General features: G+C 40.3%; 2 protein-coding genes across 5 annotated transcripts; one reads left to right on the top strand and one right to left on the bottom strand.

Moving 5' to 3' along the window:
* Positions 1–278: 278 nt before the first annotated feature.
* On the bottom strand, positions 279–4,290 carry LOC147331676 (guanine nucleotide-binding protein G(I)/G(S)/G(O) subunit gamma-5). 2 transcript variants are annotated; one of them, XR_015128913.1, is made up of 4 exons: positions 4,137–4,290; positions 2,350–2,476; positions 2,101–2,227; positions 279–541 (listed from the first exon to the last, which is right to left on the bottom strand). XR_015128913.1 is itself a non-coding variant. In XM_086290494.1 (3 exons), exons 1-2 carry the CDS (start codon positions 4,227–4,229, stop codon positions 2,351–2,353), a joined length of 219 nt encoding a protein of 72 aa, XP_086146620.1. In that variant the 5' UTR covers positions 4,230–4,290; the 3' UTR covers positions 1,043–2,227; position 2,350. The 2 variants fall into 2 exon arrangements, 1 of the variants encoding a protein (XP_086146620.1); XM_086290494.1 differs by lacking the exon at positions 279–541 and having other exon boundaries at positions 1,043–2,227.
* A 2,135-nt stretch (positions 4,291–6,425) lies between these two features.
* Positions 6,426–13,025, top strand: clpp (caseinolytic mitochondrial matrix peptidase proteolytic subunit). Of its 3 annotated transcripts, none has more exons than XM_086287881.1 (7): positions 6,426–6,589; positions 8,500–8,598; positions 9,006–9,077; positions 9,160–9,256; positions 10,511–10,698; positions 10,774–10,879; positions 12,308–13,025. In XM_086287881.1, the coding sequence occupies exons 1-7, from the start codon at positions 6,578–6,580 to the stop codon at positions 12,550–12,552; spliced, it is 819 nt and encodes a 272-aa protein (XP_086144007.1). In that variant the 5' UTR covers positions 6,426–6,577; the 3' UTR covers positions 12,553–13,025. The 3 variants fall into 3 exon arrangements, with proteins under 3 accessions (XP_086144007.1, XP_086144006.1, XP_086144005.1); XM_086287880.1 differs by having other exon boundaries at positions 6,427–6,589; positions 8,497–8,598; XM_086287879.1 differs by lacking the exon at positions 6,426–6,589 and having other exon boundaries at positions 6,607–8,598.
* The last annotated feature ends 10 nt before the right edge of the window (positions 13,026–13,035 follow it).

Genomic DNA, 13,035 nt, shown 5'->3' with positions numbered 1-13,035 from the left:
AGCCCATTACCTGCAGGTGCTCTCCGACTGTATGGGGTCAGCGCACCACAAAACCACTGAGACTATCATTTCTAGTGGACCAGCTTCTAGATGTATTTGTGTGAGTGCATAGTTTCAACATATAAGAGAAGATAAGATAGAACTTTATTAATCCCTCGGGTGGATTCCTCTGGGAAATTCAGTAATATGAGTGGGCACAGTGTTTCATAATTAAATAACCCATCAGAACTTTATTTTTTAGGCTTTGCTCGAGACCAAAGTCCTGGCCTTGTACTTTATTTGAACATCACTTTTTTGCTTTGGATTTCTAAACATGATGAACTCCCTGAAAAACAAATTGTTGCATTGTTGAGTTTAACCAATTCATGGGTATTTTCCAAAAATGACCAAGAGCAGGGGCAGGAATTACAAGTAATATACGTATTTCCCAGCATGCATCAGCACTGCAACATCAACACTTCTCAGAAAAGGCACTTATTTTTAATCAATGGAGCATGAACTGATTGCTCGAACATCCGAAATGCAGATTCTCAAGAAGAGCCTGCAACAAGAAAAATAAAGTTAGACTTTGGTTCAGAAGATAGAAGTGCAACTTAAACATACAGCGGAACTCTAATCCAATAATCCAGGTAAGTAAAACGCAGAGAGTTGATTCAGCTCATCTGGACACGTTTTCAGTGAGAGAAACGTGTCATCACTCATCTGAGTTTCAGCTTACTGCAGGTTTCCCCAACCTTCTAAACACTGCTGATGCACAGTGAGTGACACAGGCATCACAGGCTAACATGGAGCCACAGGCTCAGTTTTAGGCCTGTTAACGTCATGACCACCGATCAGTGGCGACGAGTACTATTCATGATAGTGATTCATTAACTCTTGCGTCCGCTTCCCCATTTCCATGATAGCCATTAGCTTTTCACATCCTAAACACTGACCACTACATTATTAATAATGTATAAACATAGTACATCTTCATTTTTTGAAGATATCTTTTGTGCATTTTGTATTACATTTTTAAAAAACGGAGAAAGCAAACGGAAAGGAAACAAAGTACATACAGATTGTTAGGGTAATAATTTAATGTGATACATGCATAGTAGCAATTAAATGACAGTGCAAGCAACAGTAGGTGTAAAAAACACAAGGGCCCATATCTGGCACATTTCATTACACTGTAAATAAAGTCACCATAAAACATTTGCTGTTCTTTATGTTATGATATGAATTCAAATACATTTTTAGAGAGAGCTTTCTGACACAAACTGATGGCTGGTCATTTGTGTAGTACGCTCCGTGTCCAATGAGCTTCATTTATGCTCAGTTAGTTCCTTCATATCTGAATTAACTCGTGGTCATTTTCAGTGGTAAAAATAGATGATTACAGACAGTCAGCTTCTGACTGATGATGGGAATACATGCGTTAAACTCAGTTGTTCAGAAATTGAGTTATATTGAATGTTTTCATCTAGTGCTTGAAAGAATTGACAAAAAATGAATATATAAATAAAGAAATAAAGATTAAAACGATTGTTTTACACCTGTTCTGGACATAGACTAAAGATAAATGGAGCCAGTGTGATGTTGCTCAGTGGGTTTGTTTGAAGTTATATTTGGATGAGAGTGTGACATGTTATTTACCAACACTAGCAGTTAGCTGCTCGTAGTGTTAAGTAACATAAAAAAATATTTGAATAGTCTGAGTAAACACATTTATTTCTGTTTTAAAGCAAACTAAATGACATTTGGAGCCAAGTGGTCATTAGAGGAACTTCTGTTTCTTGATTTTTAAAGTCTAGACTCTAAACTCTAGAGTCTAGAGGTTGCTGCTTGATCCTGGGAAACATCTATAAATGGGAATAAACTGCTTAGGTTTGTATTTTAAGGTGTAATTTTCATGGGAATTTTTCTAGTCATGTTGTTTTCAGCTGTGTGAGTTTTCATCCAGTTTAATTCAGTTGTATTTTATTTATATTGTGCCAAATACAATTGCACATCCACTGATAATGACTGTTAAAAATGTTATTCCACAGGTCTTCAAAACAGAAATGCAGAATGCAGAAACACACAAATAATTAAAATAAGATTGGCTAAATGTTTCACCTGAAATCATTATCATTTAATCAACTCCCTCACTGACTAGGTCTTCGTTATCTTCAACAGTGGCGGCGCACATGACAGAAATCCACGTTAGAACAATGAGGAGACTGCCTGAATGCACTCTACGGATCTACAAAGAGAACAAGTAGATTTAGCTCAGAGGGATACATCTTGTGCTCTAATAAATAACAAGCTTATTGTTTAGCATTTCCAAAATTAAAAGAGCACAAATATATATATAAAAACTCATACCTCAGAGGAGGACACATGACTTGGGAGGCCGGAAAGGATTGTCACTGGAGGGCACCCCGGTGAGGAGAGGGTCTTTGTGGGCATTTTGCAAACAGAAGTTTTTCAGTTCTGCAGCAGCCTGAGAAACCTGAAAGCAAGTGTTAGTGTTAACTAATAAGTACTATAACTAAAAGAAGAGTGCTACAATAACTCCTCAGAAATATTCACAGTATGTGATGTGGAGTTTTGGTTGTTTTTGTTTTGTTGGCATATCCCAAATAGCACAGTAAACACAGTGGAGGCCGTGTCACAGTCTGGGGCTGGATTTATCTAATGGTGTTGAGAATCGTATCAAAACTAACAGAATTATGGACACAGAAAAGTAAAAACCAGACTTTGATTTATTATGTAGTACCACTTGTAAAGCGACTGATCAATGAGCCCAAACACACTGCCAACGCAGTAAAAAGGATAGCTAAATAAAACACACTCACACACACTGAAGCTATGTGGGATCATCCTGACAGAGAATGGAACAAAAACCAGCAAACATCCAAAGAAGAACTGTTTTTAGAAAATCTTGGAGAACCTTTCCTGAAGATTACTAATTAAAAAAAAGTACAGACTGTATTGAAGAATAGATGTGATCACATAAAATGTTGATTTTCAAGCTTGTCAGAATTTTACAAACTCTGATTTTGCATTATATAAAAGTGAAGTCCTAGCCAAATATAAATAAGTGAGAGGTGGCTCAGGACTTCTGCACAGTACTGTACATGCTGTCAATAGACATGGAATTGTCATTTCCTTTTCCAATAAATAGGTATTGCACACTTTACTAAGCATACCTGTTCAACTGCTTGTTAATGCAAATATCTAATCAGCCAATCACATGGCACTTGAGGTGCCATGTGATTGCAAAATGCATGTGTAATGCATTTTGGATGTTACACTTTGTGATTTTGCCCACATTTGTTTTGCTTATCAAAATATTTAAAGTTAAAAAACACTGATGCCAGTTTCCATTGCATGAGCTTGAAAATCATCTGCAAGTTGTTTCTGACACAGTGTGAGGTCCTGTTTCATGTGGATTTCCTGTGAGCCCCTCAGCCTTGTGCTTGGTCCCCAATACCCCAGTTTAACACAGAAACCATAAGAAAATGTTGCAAAACTTACAAAACTAACATCACAAATTAAATTCTTCTGTGTGTGTTTTGGTTTTCGGACTGTAACAAATTACAAGAACTTGTCTGCTGAATGAAACTGTTGTGTGATTTCTTTTAATTCACCAAACACAGACACACTTGAAACTGGTCTGACTTCTGTTCTAAAATAAGTAGCCACCCAACAATCAGTCCAGTCACGCAGCACCACAATTAACAAAGCTGCCACTGTGTTTGCTCCTACAGAAAAGTCTGTTTTGCTACCATTTCCACTGCACACCAAGAGATGACACTGTGAATGGCTTTCAAAACACGCTAACATGGGAATGAATAAAATATAGGTTATTGCAGTGGTGTGCGTATCAGGTCGTTTGATGTCCTTTGTGAATGCAGGAATAAATAATTCAATAATTCATTTTAGTGAGTGTATAGGCTGTATACTTTTAACAAGAGCAAACACAGAACACTTATTGAAACACTGAAATAGCTTTTGAATTTTAATGTTCCCACTTTGACGCTAATTGACAGATTAATTAGCTGCGTCGGGCGCCACGTTAAGCTTAGGTTGTGCTTCAGGGCGGGAATCACGCGCAGGCAGCGGAGTAATAAAGTGTTGAGTTCAGCTGTGAAGCGAGGTGAGCTTACCTTTATCCGGCGGACGCTGGCCTCCAGACGAAGCTGTTTCACTGCCTTCTGAGCGATGACTAAACTGCTGTTGGCGGCGCTGTTGTTCGACATGATTGAATCCAAGTAACAGAGTGAGGGGGCAAGTAGACAACTGCACTTATGTTCCAAGTTTGGGCTGTAGGAAAGTACATCTTCCGGTCCAAGCTTTCAAAATAAAAATCCTGTTCGTGTTCATGACTGAAAAAGTATTTGGACCATTCAGTTAAAAAATATATATATGTATAATACTCCATTATAACACAGTAATAAACTTTCGTTTTCTGACAGTGTTACAAAGTTGCTGCTTCCATGACTAAATAAAACAAAAGAGTGAAATAAAATAAAAATAAAATGACTTTAGGCTCATGTAGGAAGTAAAGACAACACATCACAGAAATTGTAATACAAATTGTATAGAAAAGGTTTAATCTTTAAAAACACACTGTCATGGTCCTGGTTTGGTGACCCAGCCTTTGTGTTTAGCTCTTTAGTTCTGTGTCTTCGGCAGGACATGATCATAGTGCCACCAAGCTTCCCTGGGACACTGACAGAATGTGCTGGAAATTTCCCATTCAATGAGTCTTCTTCCTTACCCAACCAGTAGGTGTGATAGAGGGGTGTGGAGCTTACTCTGTGACATCCTCCAGATATCTGCACAGCTGAAGCACCTGTTCACTTTCAGAGACTCCATGGGTTGACTTCCTTTCTGCTTATTTACGGTCAAGAAATGGTGCTTTATGGGGCTTCATGTAGCCCCTGAGGTAAGGTGAATAGAAACCCACTTGTGTTGCAGTCTTTCCTGCTGGCAGATGGCCTTTCCTAGTCATCCACCAGCCTTTCCCAGTTGTCACCTGTCCTTTTGAAGAGGTCACTGGTTTCCAAGAGTGCTCAGATTCTTTTACAGGCGTGATGTTTCTCCTGCTCTAAGCCTGTGCACTTGCTCTGCCAACAAGGGTCAGCTGCACGGTTGTCAGCTGCACGGTCATCAGCCGGAGGCTAAGAGCATTGGATGTTTTGCTCCCTATCTCAGTACATCTCCCAGTGGCGAGGCAGGGACACAGTTTGAAAACCATAAAATTGTATTTCTGCACTCACAAGGGGATTTCCTGTGAAAGTCACATACAACAGGTCTTATGTAGCAATGAATCCAAATTTGAAAATTTTGGTGCAAATCATCCCAGTATTTGTATCGGGGCCATCAGTAGTGAGGTTCAGCAGTGCCTGGTTCTGCCGGAGGTTTCTTCCTGTTAAAAGGGAGTTTTTCCTTCCCACTGTCGCCAAAGTGCTTGCTCATAGGGGGTCATATGATTGTTGGGTTTTTCTCTGTATCTATGAAGCGCCTTGAGGCGACTTTTGTTGTGATTTGGCGCTATATAAATAAAATTGAATTGAATTGAATTGAATTGAATTGAATTGTCTTCTGTGCAAAACACAATGGAGGCTATGTCATAGTTTGGGGCTGAAATTTCAGCTAGTGGTGTTGGGGATCTTATCAAAATAGATGGAATTATGGTCACAGAAAACTGGCATCAGATTATGAGATAACATCCATTACCATTTGGAAAGCATATGATTAGCAACAGCCTAATTTTTAAACATGACAGTAATTTCAAACACATTCCCAGAGTAAACACAAAGTGCAGCACTCAGTCATGGACTGGCTCCTTCAGAACCTCGATATAAACATACTGAAGCAGTGTACGATCATCTTCATAGAGAACGAAACAAAAGCTTGACAACATTCAAAGAAAGGGCTTTGGAATATCTTTCAATGAGCCTGCAAAACTCCCAGAAAGTTGAGTCTGCTTATACACATGTAGTGTTTTTAGTGGGAGAAACATTTTGTCACTCATCTGAGTGACTTCTTCAGGTCATATTGACATTAGACTGCTTAAACAGAGAGCATGCATTGAAAAGTACCAGTCCGTTTACCTCTATCCTATTATCCTAGCAAAATATGACTCAATACTTTTGTACAGTACTGTACAACAAAGCACAAATTATTCTAATTAATTAATCTAACTAAACTAATTTCAAACGAAGGCTCTTAAATACTTGGTGCCTGATTTTTCACTACTTTGCCTCTTCCTAATCCTCACCATTATTATTTAACACGTGCTTCCTCTTCATACTATATAGATTTGTAGCTGGACTAAGTGCCTCTGAATGGAACTCTTTTTTCTTTTAGGTGCTCACGAAGTTTGAGGAAACAGCATTAGCCGGGTTAAACGCACCATTACGTGGTTTGCCAACTGACAGACGAAGAAAGCCAGCACGATGAGGTTGGTCAGCAGGTGGCGGTATAGCACCTCCAAACCCGTTGGATAAGTGCCAATAAACCCAAAGGAAGAAGAAGTTGAAATTGGTTCCGGAGGAGCTCCGGGGTCACACAGGAAAGCTAAACCCTAAAATCCTTCAAAATGCTGTTACGAGTGAGTACTGAAAACCTTTTCAGTAAGCTTGACTGTCCGCAGACGACACATCACAAACTGGTTATATGTGTACTCGGCGGTTTGTGCTGTTATTCTGTCGTGTTGATGATGTTAGCTAACAGCTTGTGTGACATAAGTCTGATGGCATCACCTTTAACTTCCTAAGACTCGAACTCTTCCACGACATGCATTTTTAATTTCTCTTTGATATTTAGGCATATTGGGACTCGATGAATGTAAAAACAAAGAATTACCAGATTTTTTTTTTTTTTACCTTATTTTTAAGAAAAATGAGAGCCACATATGAGGATATTTGTTTAAAATTTCGATAGAACAGTAGCAGTATAATGTCCTCGTAAGTGGATATCAGGCCCTTGTAGAGCAAAATTGAGTATTTTGGTCTAAATAACCCAAAATGTGATGTCCACATATGTGGACGCCAGGTCCTAGGAGGTTAAAGCTGCCAGCTCTGTACGCTAACAGCACTGAGGATCACAGAGAGCCCGATCAGCAAACACAACGAGCTTAAAAGCAGTTTGTGGGGCTTTCTCCCCACGCGGTGCTTCTTTAGTTTTTTTAGTTTGTATTATTGTTATTATTATTTGATTGTACAAAGAGTGTTCAAAATAGTCGTATGAAAAAAAGTTTCAACTCATGATCAGAATTCTATGAGCAAATTCTCTCTGGATTATTTTTTAGTCCGAGGACAGCTGTGAACTTATGAACATGTTTGCTCCTTAAGCAATTTTAGTCTGTCACTTAAAAACAAACTAGTGCTGAAAACATCCCTTAGAGATGTTGGCCTTTATTCACATGATGCATATGGTCACACATAGTGTCATGCACTTGCTGCAGATTTGACAGCTGCACATTCATGATATGAATCTCTGTTACGTCCCAAAGTGCTCTGTTAGACTGAGATCTTGTGACTCATTTGAGTGCAGTGAATCCATCGTCGTGTTCACGAAACCAGTCTGAGATCATGCTGGAAGCAGCGATTAAGATGGGCAGATCATAAAAGGCTGTACATGGTTACTTCTGCCCTATAAATGATGCTTAGTTAGTATTAAAGGGGCCAAAATGTTCACTGAAAGTATCGTCCACACCATTATACCAGTTTGACCAGTTTATACAAAGCAGGATGGAGATATGCTTTTATGTTGTTTACACCATATTCAGACTCTACCATCTAAATGTCTCAGCAGAAATGAAGACCCAACAAACTGGGCAAAGTTTTTCCCTGTCTCAGCTAGGACTGAGCCATGCTTGACACTAGGTGGCAACAGCAGTCTGTAAATGAGAGATGAGATGAGATAGCCTTTATTTGTCAGTTGCAGGTCTTTGGCCACAACCAAGATGACAGACCTTGCCGACCGTACATACAATACACAAACATCACATTGGGGAGACAGGTCAGGCTAGGTAGCGAGGAAAAAAACATCGAAATGTGTAACACAAAATGATAATACAGGAATGCACAGATATCAACACACCATAGCACAATAAACACAGACAAGCAACATGGGAAAGAGTTCCAGTGTGTACATCTGATCTGGGACCGCTGCAATCTTTCGACTGCGCCTCCAACTGACCCGATGGCCACATCAGAGGGGAGGTAAGCGTTGGAGGTGGCGTTGGATCCGGGGTAGGGAGGGTGATGCGTCGGTGAGTGCTTATCAGTATCAGTATATGTATGTGTGTGCGTGTCCATAGTTCAGCTGAGACAGTGTCCTTCGCCCTGCCAGGCTAAGTAAACAGTGTTCCAGCCAACCCAGGTGGCCTTGTAGGGAATGGGAAGGAACAGACTAAACACAGTCGTTATCAAATGTCTGGAAACTGCAGTTACTGAACTTTTGGGAGTGTTGTTGATCCTATATCTTGGGAGGATTTTTTTGTCTGTCTTTCAGCAGGTGTTGCGTATCAGTTCTTTGACACTGACACACAGCAGATCCATCCACCACAGTTCCATATGCCGGACTCCACTCATACCCATAGTCGTGGAGCAGACGGTGAGTGTGATCATTTGAACGGCTGAAGCAGGACTTTCTGTGTTTAGTAGAAGTGTATATACAGTCAGTATAGAGGTGTATATACAATATAAATACATGATGGTTTCTTTTCTCTTGCAAACAAAAATGTTGCACAAAAAGAATTTAAACAGGTGTGAATCATGAAGATTTAGGATGAGAGAATTTTTGTTTGCTTGGCAAAGCAAAGACAGACATCTGTATAAGTGGCTTTATTCCTGCTAATATCGATGTAAAAACATGAATTTGTGTTGCGGCAGCATATTTGTGAACCTTCTATATGAATTTGAGATACTGTGCTGTTCAGACCTGTAATCCACAGAGAACATCTTTGTCATTTGATTTAAAATCCTCTCCTTTTGTTTCGTTTTTTGTTTGTTTTGTTTCAGGGGAGAGGTGAACGAGCATATGACATCTACTCTCGCCTCCTGAGAGAGAGAATCATATGTGTAATGGGTCCTGTAAGTGTCTTCCTGAAGATTTTTGGAAACATGTTTTCAGAGTGATTTATATTCAAGCTCTTTCTCTTCCCCGTCTGCTCAGATCGATGACTCCATAGCCAGTCTGGTTATAGCCCAGCTGCTCTTCCTACAGTCAGAAAGCAACAACAAGCCCATCCACATGTACATCAACAGTCCTGGTATGACATAATCAAAACGAAGAGTTCCAATCTGAGTATTTTGCTGTGAGGTTTATTGATAAACTTTATGAAAAGAAGGATGAAGGAATGAGACATTTCACCGTCATGAAAATGAAACTGCAAAGAACTTGTTAGAGCACTACTTTTTCATTTCTGATCCACAGAGAAAGGCTGAGCTGCGTCAGTGTTACAGTAAACCACTGCTGACTGCGAGAGTACTCGCACTAACTATCAATATTTTCTCGTATATTTGTGTCATTGTGCTAAGGCTCACTCAGCACCTACAAGAATTTGTATTTTGATTACAATTCTTTTGCCAAAAAGTAGTGCAGTTAAAACCTTTAAAATTAACTATAATTTTTTATTGCTTATTCAAAATATTGATGTTTTTAATCGCAGTATTTATAAAGTAACAGTTTCTTGATTTGTAGTAACAGAAGCAAAACCAGCTGCTTCACTGGCACTTTCACAGGCTGCTGTCATTTTGTTTGTGACTGAAGCCTGTCGGTGTTTGTGGCCATGCTTCAGCTTTGGTCATTGCATGTATGCTTATGGTACAGTTTGTATTAAGTGCTGTAACACTGTTTGTGGGTGTGATGGTTGCACTAGCGTTGCATTGAAGTTAAAGTGGACCTGCTATATTCATTGTCAGCTCCATGTTTTACTTTTGGACTCTGTTAGAGTAGCTTTGCACGATTCACAATACAAAGTAATCTTGATTTATCTTATACTGGGCTTTGGTGCAGCCAGTTTGTCCATCAACAGTCAAAGAAGCAGTTCTAGCCCCGCCCCTTTAAGCCACCTTTCTTCTGATTGGCTGCCAAATAAAAAGTTTGAACAGCAGATGGGCAGAGCTTCCTTTTAGCCCCTCTCTTTGACAGCATGCATTCACGGCAATGGAGCTCAAAGGGATTACTATACATAGGGTGGCCTGATTTTTTTATTTTTTTTATTTTATTTATTTGTCTTTTTTAACGTTATCCGTTTTTTAAAATGAGCATAAATTGCTTTTATTGTGATGAAACTTGAGGAAAAGCACAATACGCCCACTTCAGTATATTCCAAATATGGACATATAAGAGCAGCAGCAGATGATCTTGTGTTGTTGGTATCACACAGTCCAAATACTTTGTGATCTGAATCTCACAGATGAAATTTTATGCCTGACATAATTAACGTCTCTGTTGAATGCAGTGTATTTAAGTAAATGAGTAAATTCATGCAAAGACAGCTCTCATTCTGTCTCTTTTTAAGGTGGTGTGGTGACAGCAGGACTGGCCATTTATGACACCATGCAGTACATTCTGAATCCCATCTCCACCTGGTGTGTTGGCCAAGCGGCAAGCATGGGCAGCTTGCTCCTGGCAGCAGGAACGACAGGCATGAGGCATTCACTGCCCAATGCCCGCATCATGGTTCACCAGCCTTCAGGAGGGGCCAGAGTAAGTTAGTCTCTCTGTGAGTACTGGTCAGTTGGTGTAAAGAAGGGAATAACATTCAGTGTGCTGTGTGTCCAGGGTCAGGCCACTGACATTGCTATCCAGGCTGAAGAGATCCTGAAGCTGAAAAGACAGATCAACAACATCTACGCCAAACACACGGGCCAGTTACTGGAGACCATTGGTATGTTTGTGCAGCTCATTACCACAACACAGTACAAACTTAAAAGTAGGACAAAAGCAGCACAATGATTTCCCCCCTTTGCATGTTTCCTGGCGACAAAAAACTTGGATTTCAGACAAAGAAGGCTAATCCAGGCCTGGAGTGCACGTCTCAAGTTCGTGGCAATGTGTGACATGCAAATAACCAACCGTATATTATATATGGACGAGGGTGGCCATAATGTTTTATTCTGAAGAGTGTAGGACTTGCAGGTGTGATGAACATTAATATTTGGAATTCACAGAGGTGTTAGACATCATCTCAAATAGGGATGGGTATTGATAAGATTTTCACGATTCCGATTCCATTTTCGGTTCTGTTTAACGATTCGATTCTTTTTAAAAAGGAGAACACTAAGGTCGATTAGCTTAGAACTTTGTTTTATATCTTCTCTTTGAACAAGATAGAAATTTAGGAGTACAAGGCCTTACAAACCCAACAGTGAGATCTTAAGAGATCCAGCCTACGGCTCTTCAATGGGGTGTCACAGGGTCCCCAGGAAAAAAAAATTGTAAATGTAAAATAATAAAATAAATATTCTTCTGTAGGAATAACAAAGTATAACATAAATTATTCTGTAGCAATTACACAAGAATATCCAGTAATGTCCCTGCCTACAATTAAACACATTCACTTATCGTAAATCGGGGGCATCTGCTGTGGCAAATAGGTGCAAACCTTTTACCACAAACTTAGTCACTGCTCGGTGACATTCGTCTATCCTGGCCTGAAAGGAGACGCTACCGGTAGACTGCAGCGAGAACTGCCAGCATCTGAGCCAGACTCTGTCTCTCTCATCATGGTCACCTAAATGCACAGTAATAGCAGGTTTTGTAATAAGGCAGATCGCGCTAACATAATATGCACTGTTAGTTGATTATTTACCTGCCGCATTAACGGGAGAGGACGTGCAAACGTTACCGCTGCTGCTGGGTTGAGATTCACGAGTCCGGAGCGGAATTAAAAACACGACATTCATTTAAGGTCATCGCGTGTTTTGTGAGCAAATGCTTTTGCATATTCGCAGTGTTTCCTCCCTTAAATGAAATATCTACCTTGCAAGTATTGCAAGTTGCCCTGTTGTCATCCGTTCTCATAAAGTATAACCAAACTTTTGAGCGTTTGAGCCGCCATGTTTCCTGCCAGGTAAATGACGCTCCGCAACGTGGTGACGTCATTCGGGGCGACTGGAATCGATAAGGGAATCGTTTGCAAAAATGGCAAACAATTCCAAGGGATTGAAACAGTGGGAACCGGTTCTCAACAAGAACCGGTTTTTGATACCCATCCCTAATCTCAAAGAAACCGATTTTCATATGTATAAGGAGAGGAGGAAAGTTAGTTTAAAACATTTAAACTATAAAACGCTCATTTCTGTCCGACTTACAGAAAGTGTGATGGAAAGGGATCGCTACATGAGTCCCATGGAAGCACAGGACTTTGGCCTCATCGACCGGGTCCTGGTCCACCCACCACAGGCAGGGCAGGATGAGCCAGAGCTGGTGCAGAAAGAGCCGGCGGCAGCGGCAGCAGAAGCAGCAGCAGCAAGCCCCTCGCCCCAGCCAGAGTCCACAGATCCTGAGAAGGCCTCCCCTGGGACAAATCCACCCTCCTCATACAAACCAGAGCCATGAACGCACCACAGCAGAGCTGTCTGCTAGCTGCAAGATCATCTTCAGGAGTCAAGAGAGCAAGATCCAGCCTCCCCGTGTTTCTCCTCCACTCAGTAGTAGCTTACACATGAGCAGGACCCAAGCCAGCCTCATGTACAGTCATCACAGTAACGTCTTTTTATGATGGTGCTGTTTCCTTTTTTTTTTTTTTTTAAACGTAATTTCTGTGAAAGAAATCTTCAAAGAAGTGATATTAAAACGTAGTTGATTTTTATAATTTATACCACAGGAAGGAAAGCAGTGTTTCATCTGGGTGGGCTTTGGTCCTTTCTCTATGGTGGCTGAGCTGTACTGTACATGAGCTTATTAAGAGTACAGAGCCATCTGTTTCTCTCTCCTGGCTGATGTCCACTCGAGACCGGAGAGAACCTGATTTGATGACCTGATGCTTAATATTTGTAATAAATATGATCAGTTAAACATGACTCACAAAATGTGCTACTT

The sequence above is a fragment of the Aulonocara sp. 'chitande type north' Nkhata Bay genome, linkage group LG4 (assembly GCF_057382095.1).
Source record: "Aulonocara sp. 'chitande type north' Nkhata Bay isolate Kocher_YH1m ecotype deep benthic linkage group LG4, A_spYH_male_GT1.1, whole genome shotgun sequence".
Lineage (NCBI taxonomy): Eukaryota > Metazoa > Chordata > Actinopteri > Cichliformes > Cichlidae > Aulonocara > Aulonocara sp. 'chitande type north' Nkhata Bay.
The sequence above is the reverse complement of the archived record's forward strand: the minus strand, read 5'-3'. Positions and strand labels throughout refer to the sequence as shown.

Excerpts from the sequence above, each read along its gene's own strand:
- LOC147331676 (XM_086290494.1), bottom strand. The coding sequence starts at position 4,229 with ATGTCGAACAACAGCGCCGCCAACAGCAGTTTAGTCATCGCTCAGAAG. Across the intron at positions 2,477-4,136 it reads CCAGCGTCCGCCGGATAAAG|GTTTCTCAGGCTGCTGCAGA; the intron begins GTAAGCTCACCT and ends ACTTGCTTTCAG.
- clpp (XM_086287879.1), top strand. The coding sequence starts at position 8,380 with ATGGGAAGGAACAGACTAAACACAGTCGTTATCAAATGTCTGGAAACT. Across the intron at positions 9,078-9,159 it reads TCATATGTGTAATGGGTCCT|ATCGATGACTCCATAGCCAG; the intron begins GTAAGTGTCTTC and ends CCGTCTGCTCAG. Across the intron at positions 10,880-12,307 it reads CCAGTTACTGGAGACCATTG|AAAGTGTGATGGAAAGGGAT; the intron begins GTATGTTTGTGC and ends TCCGACTTACAG.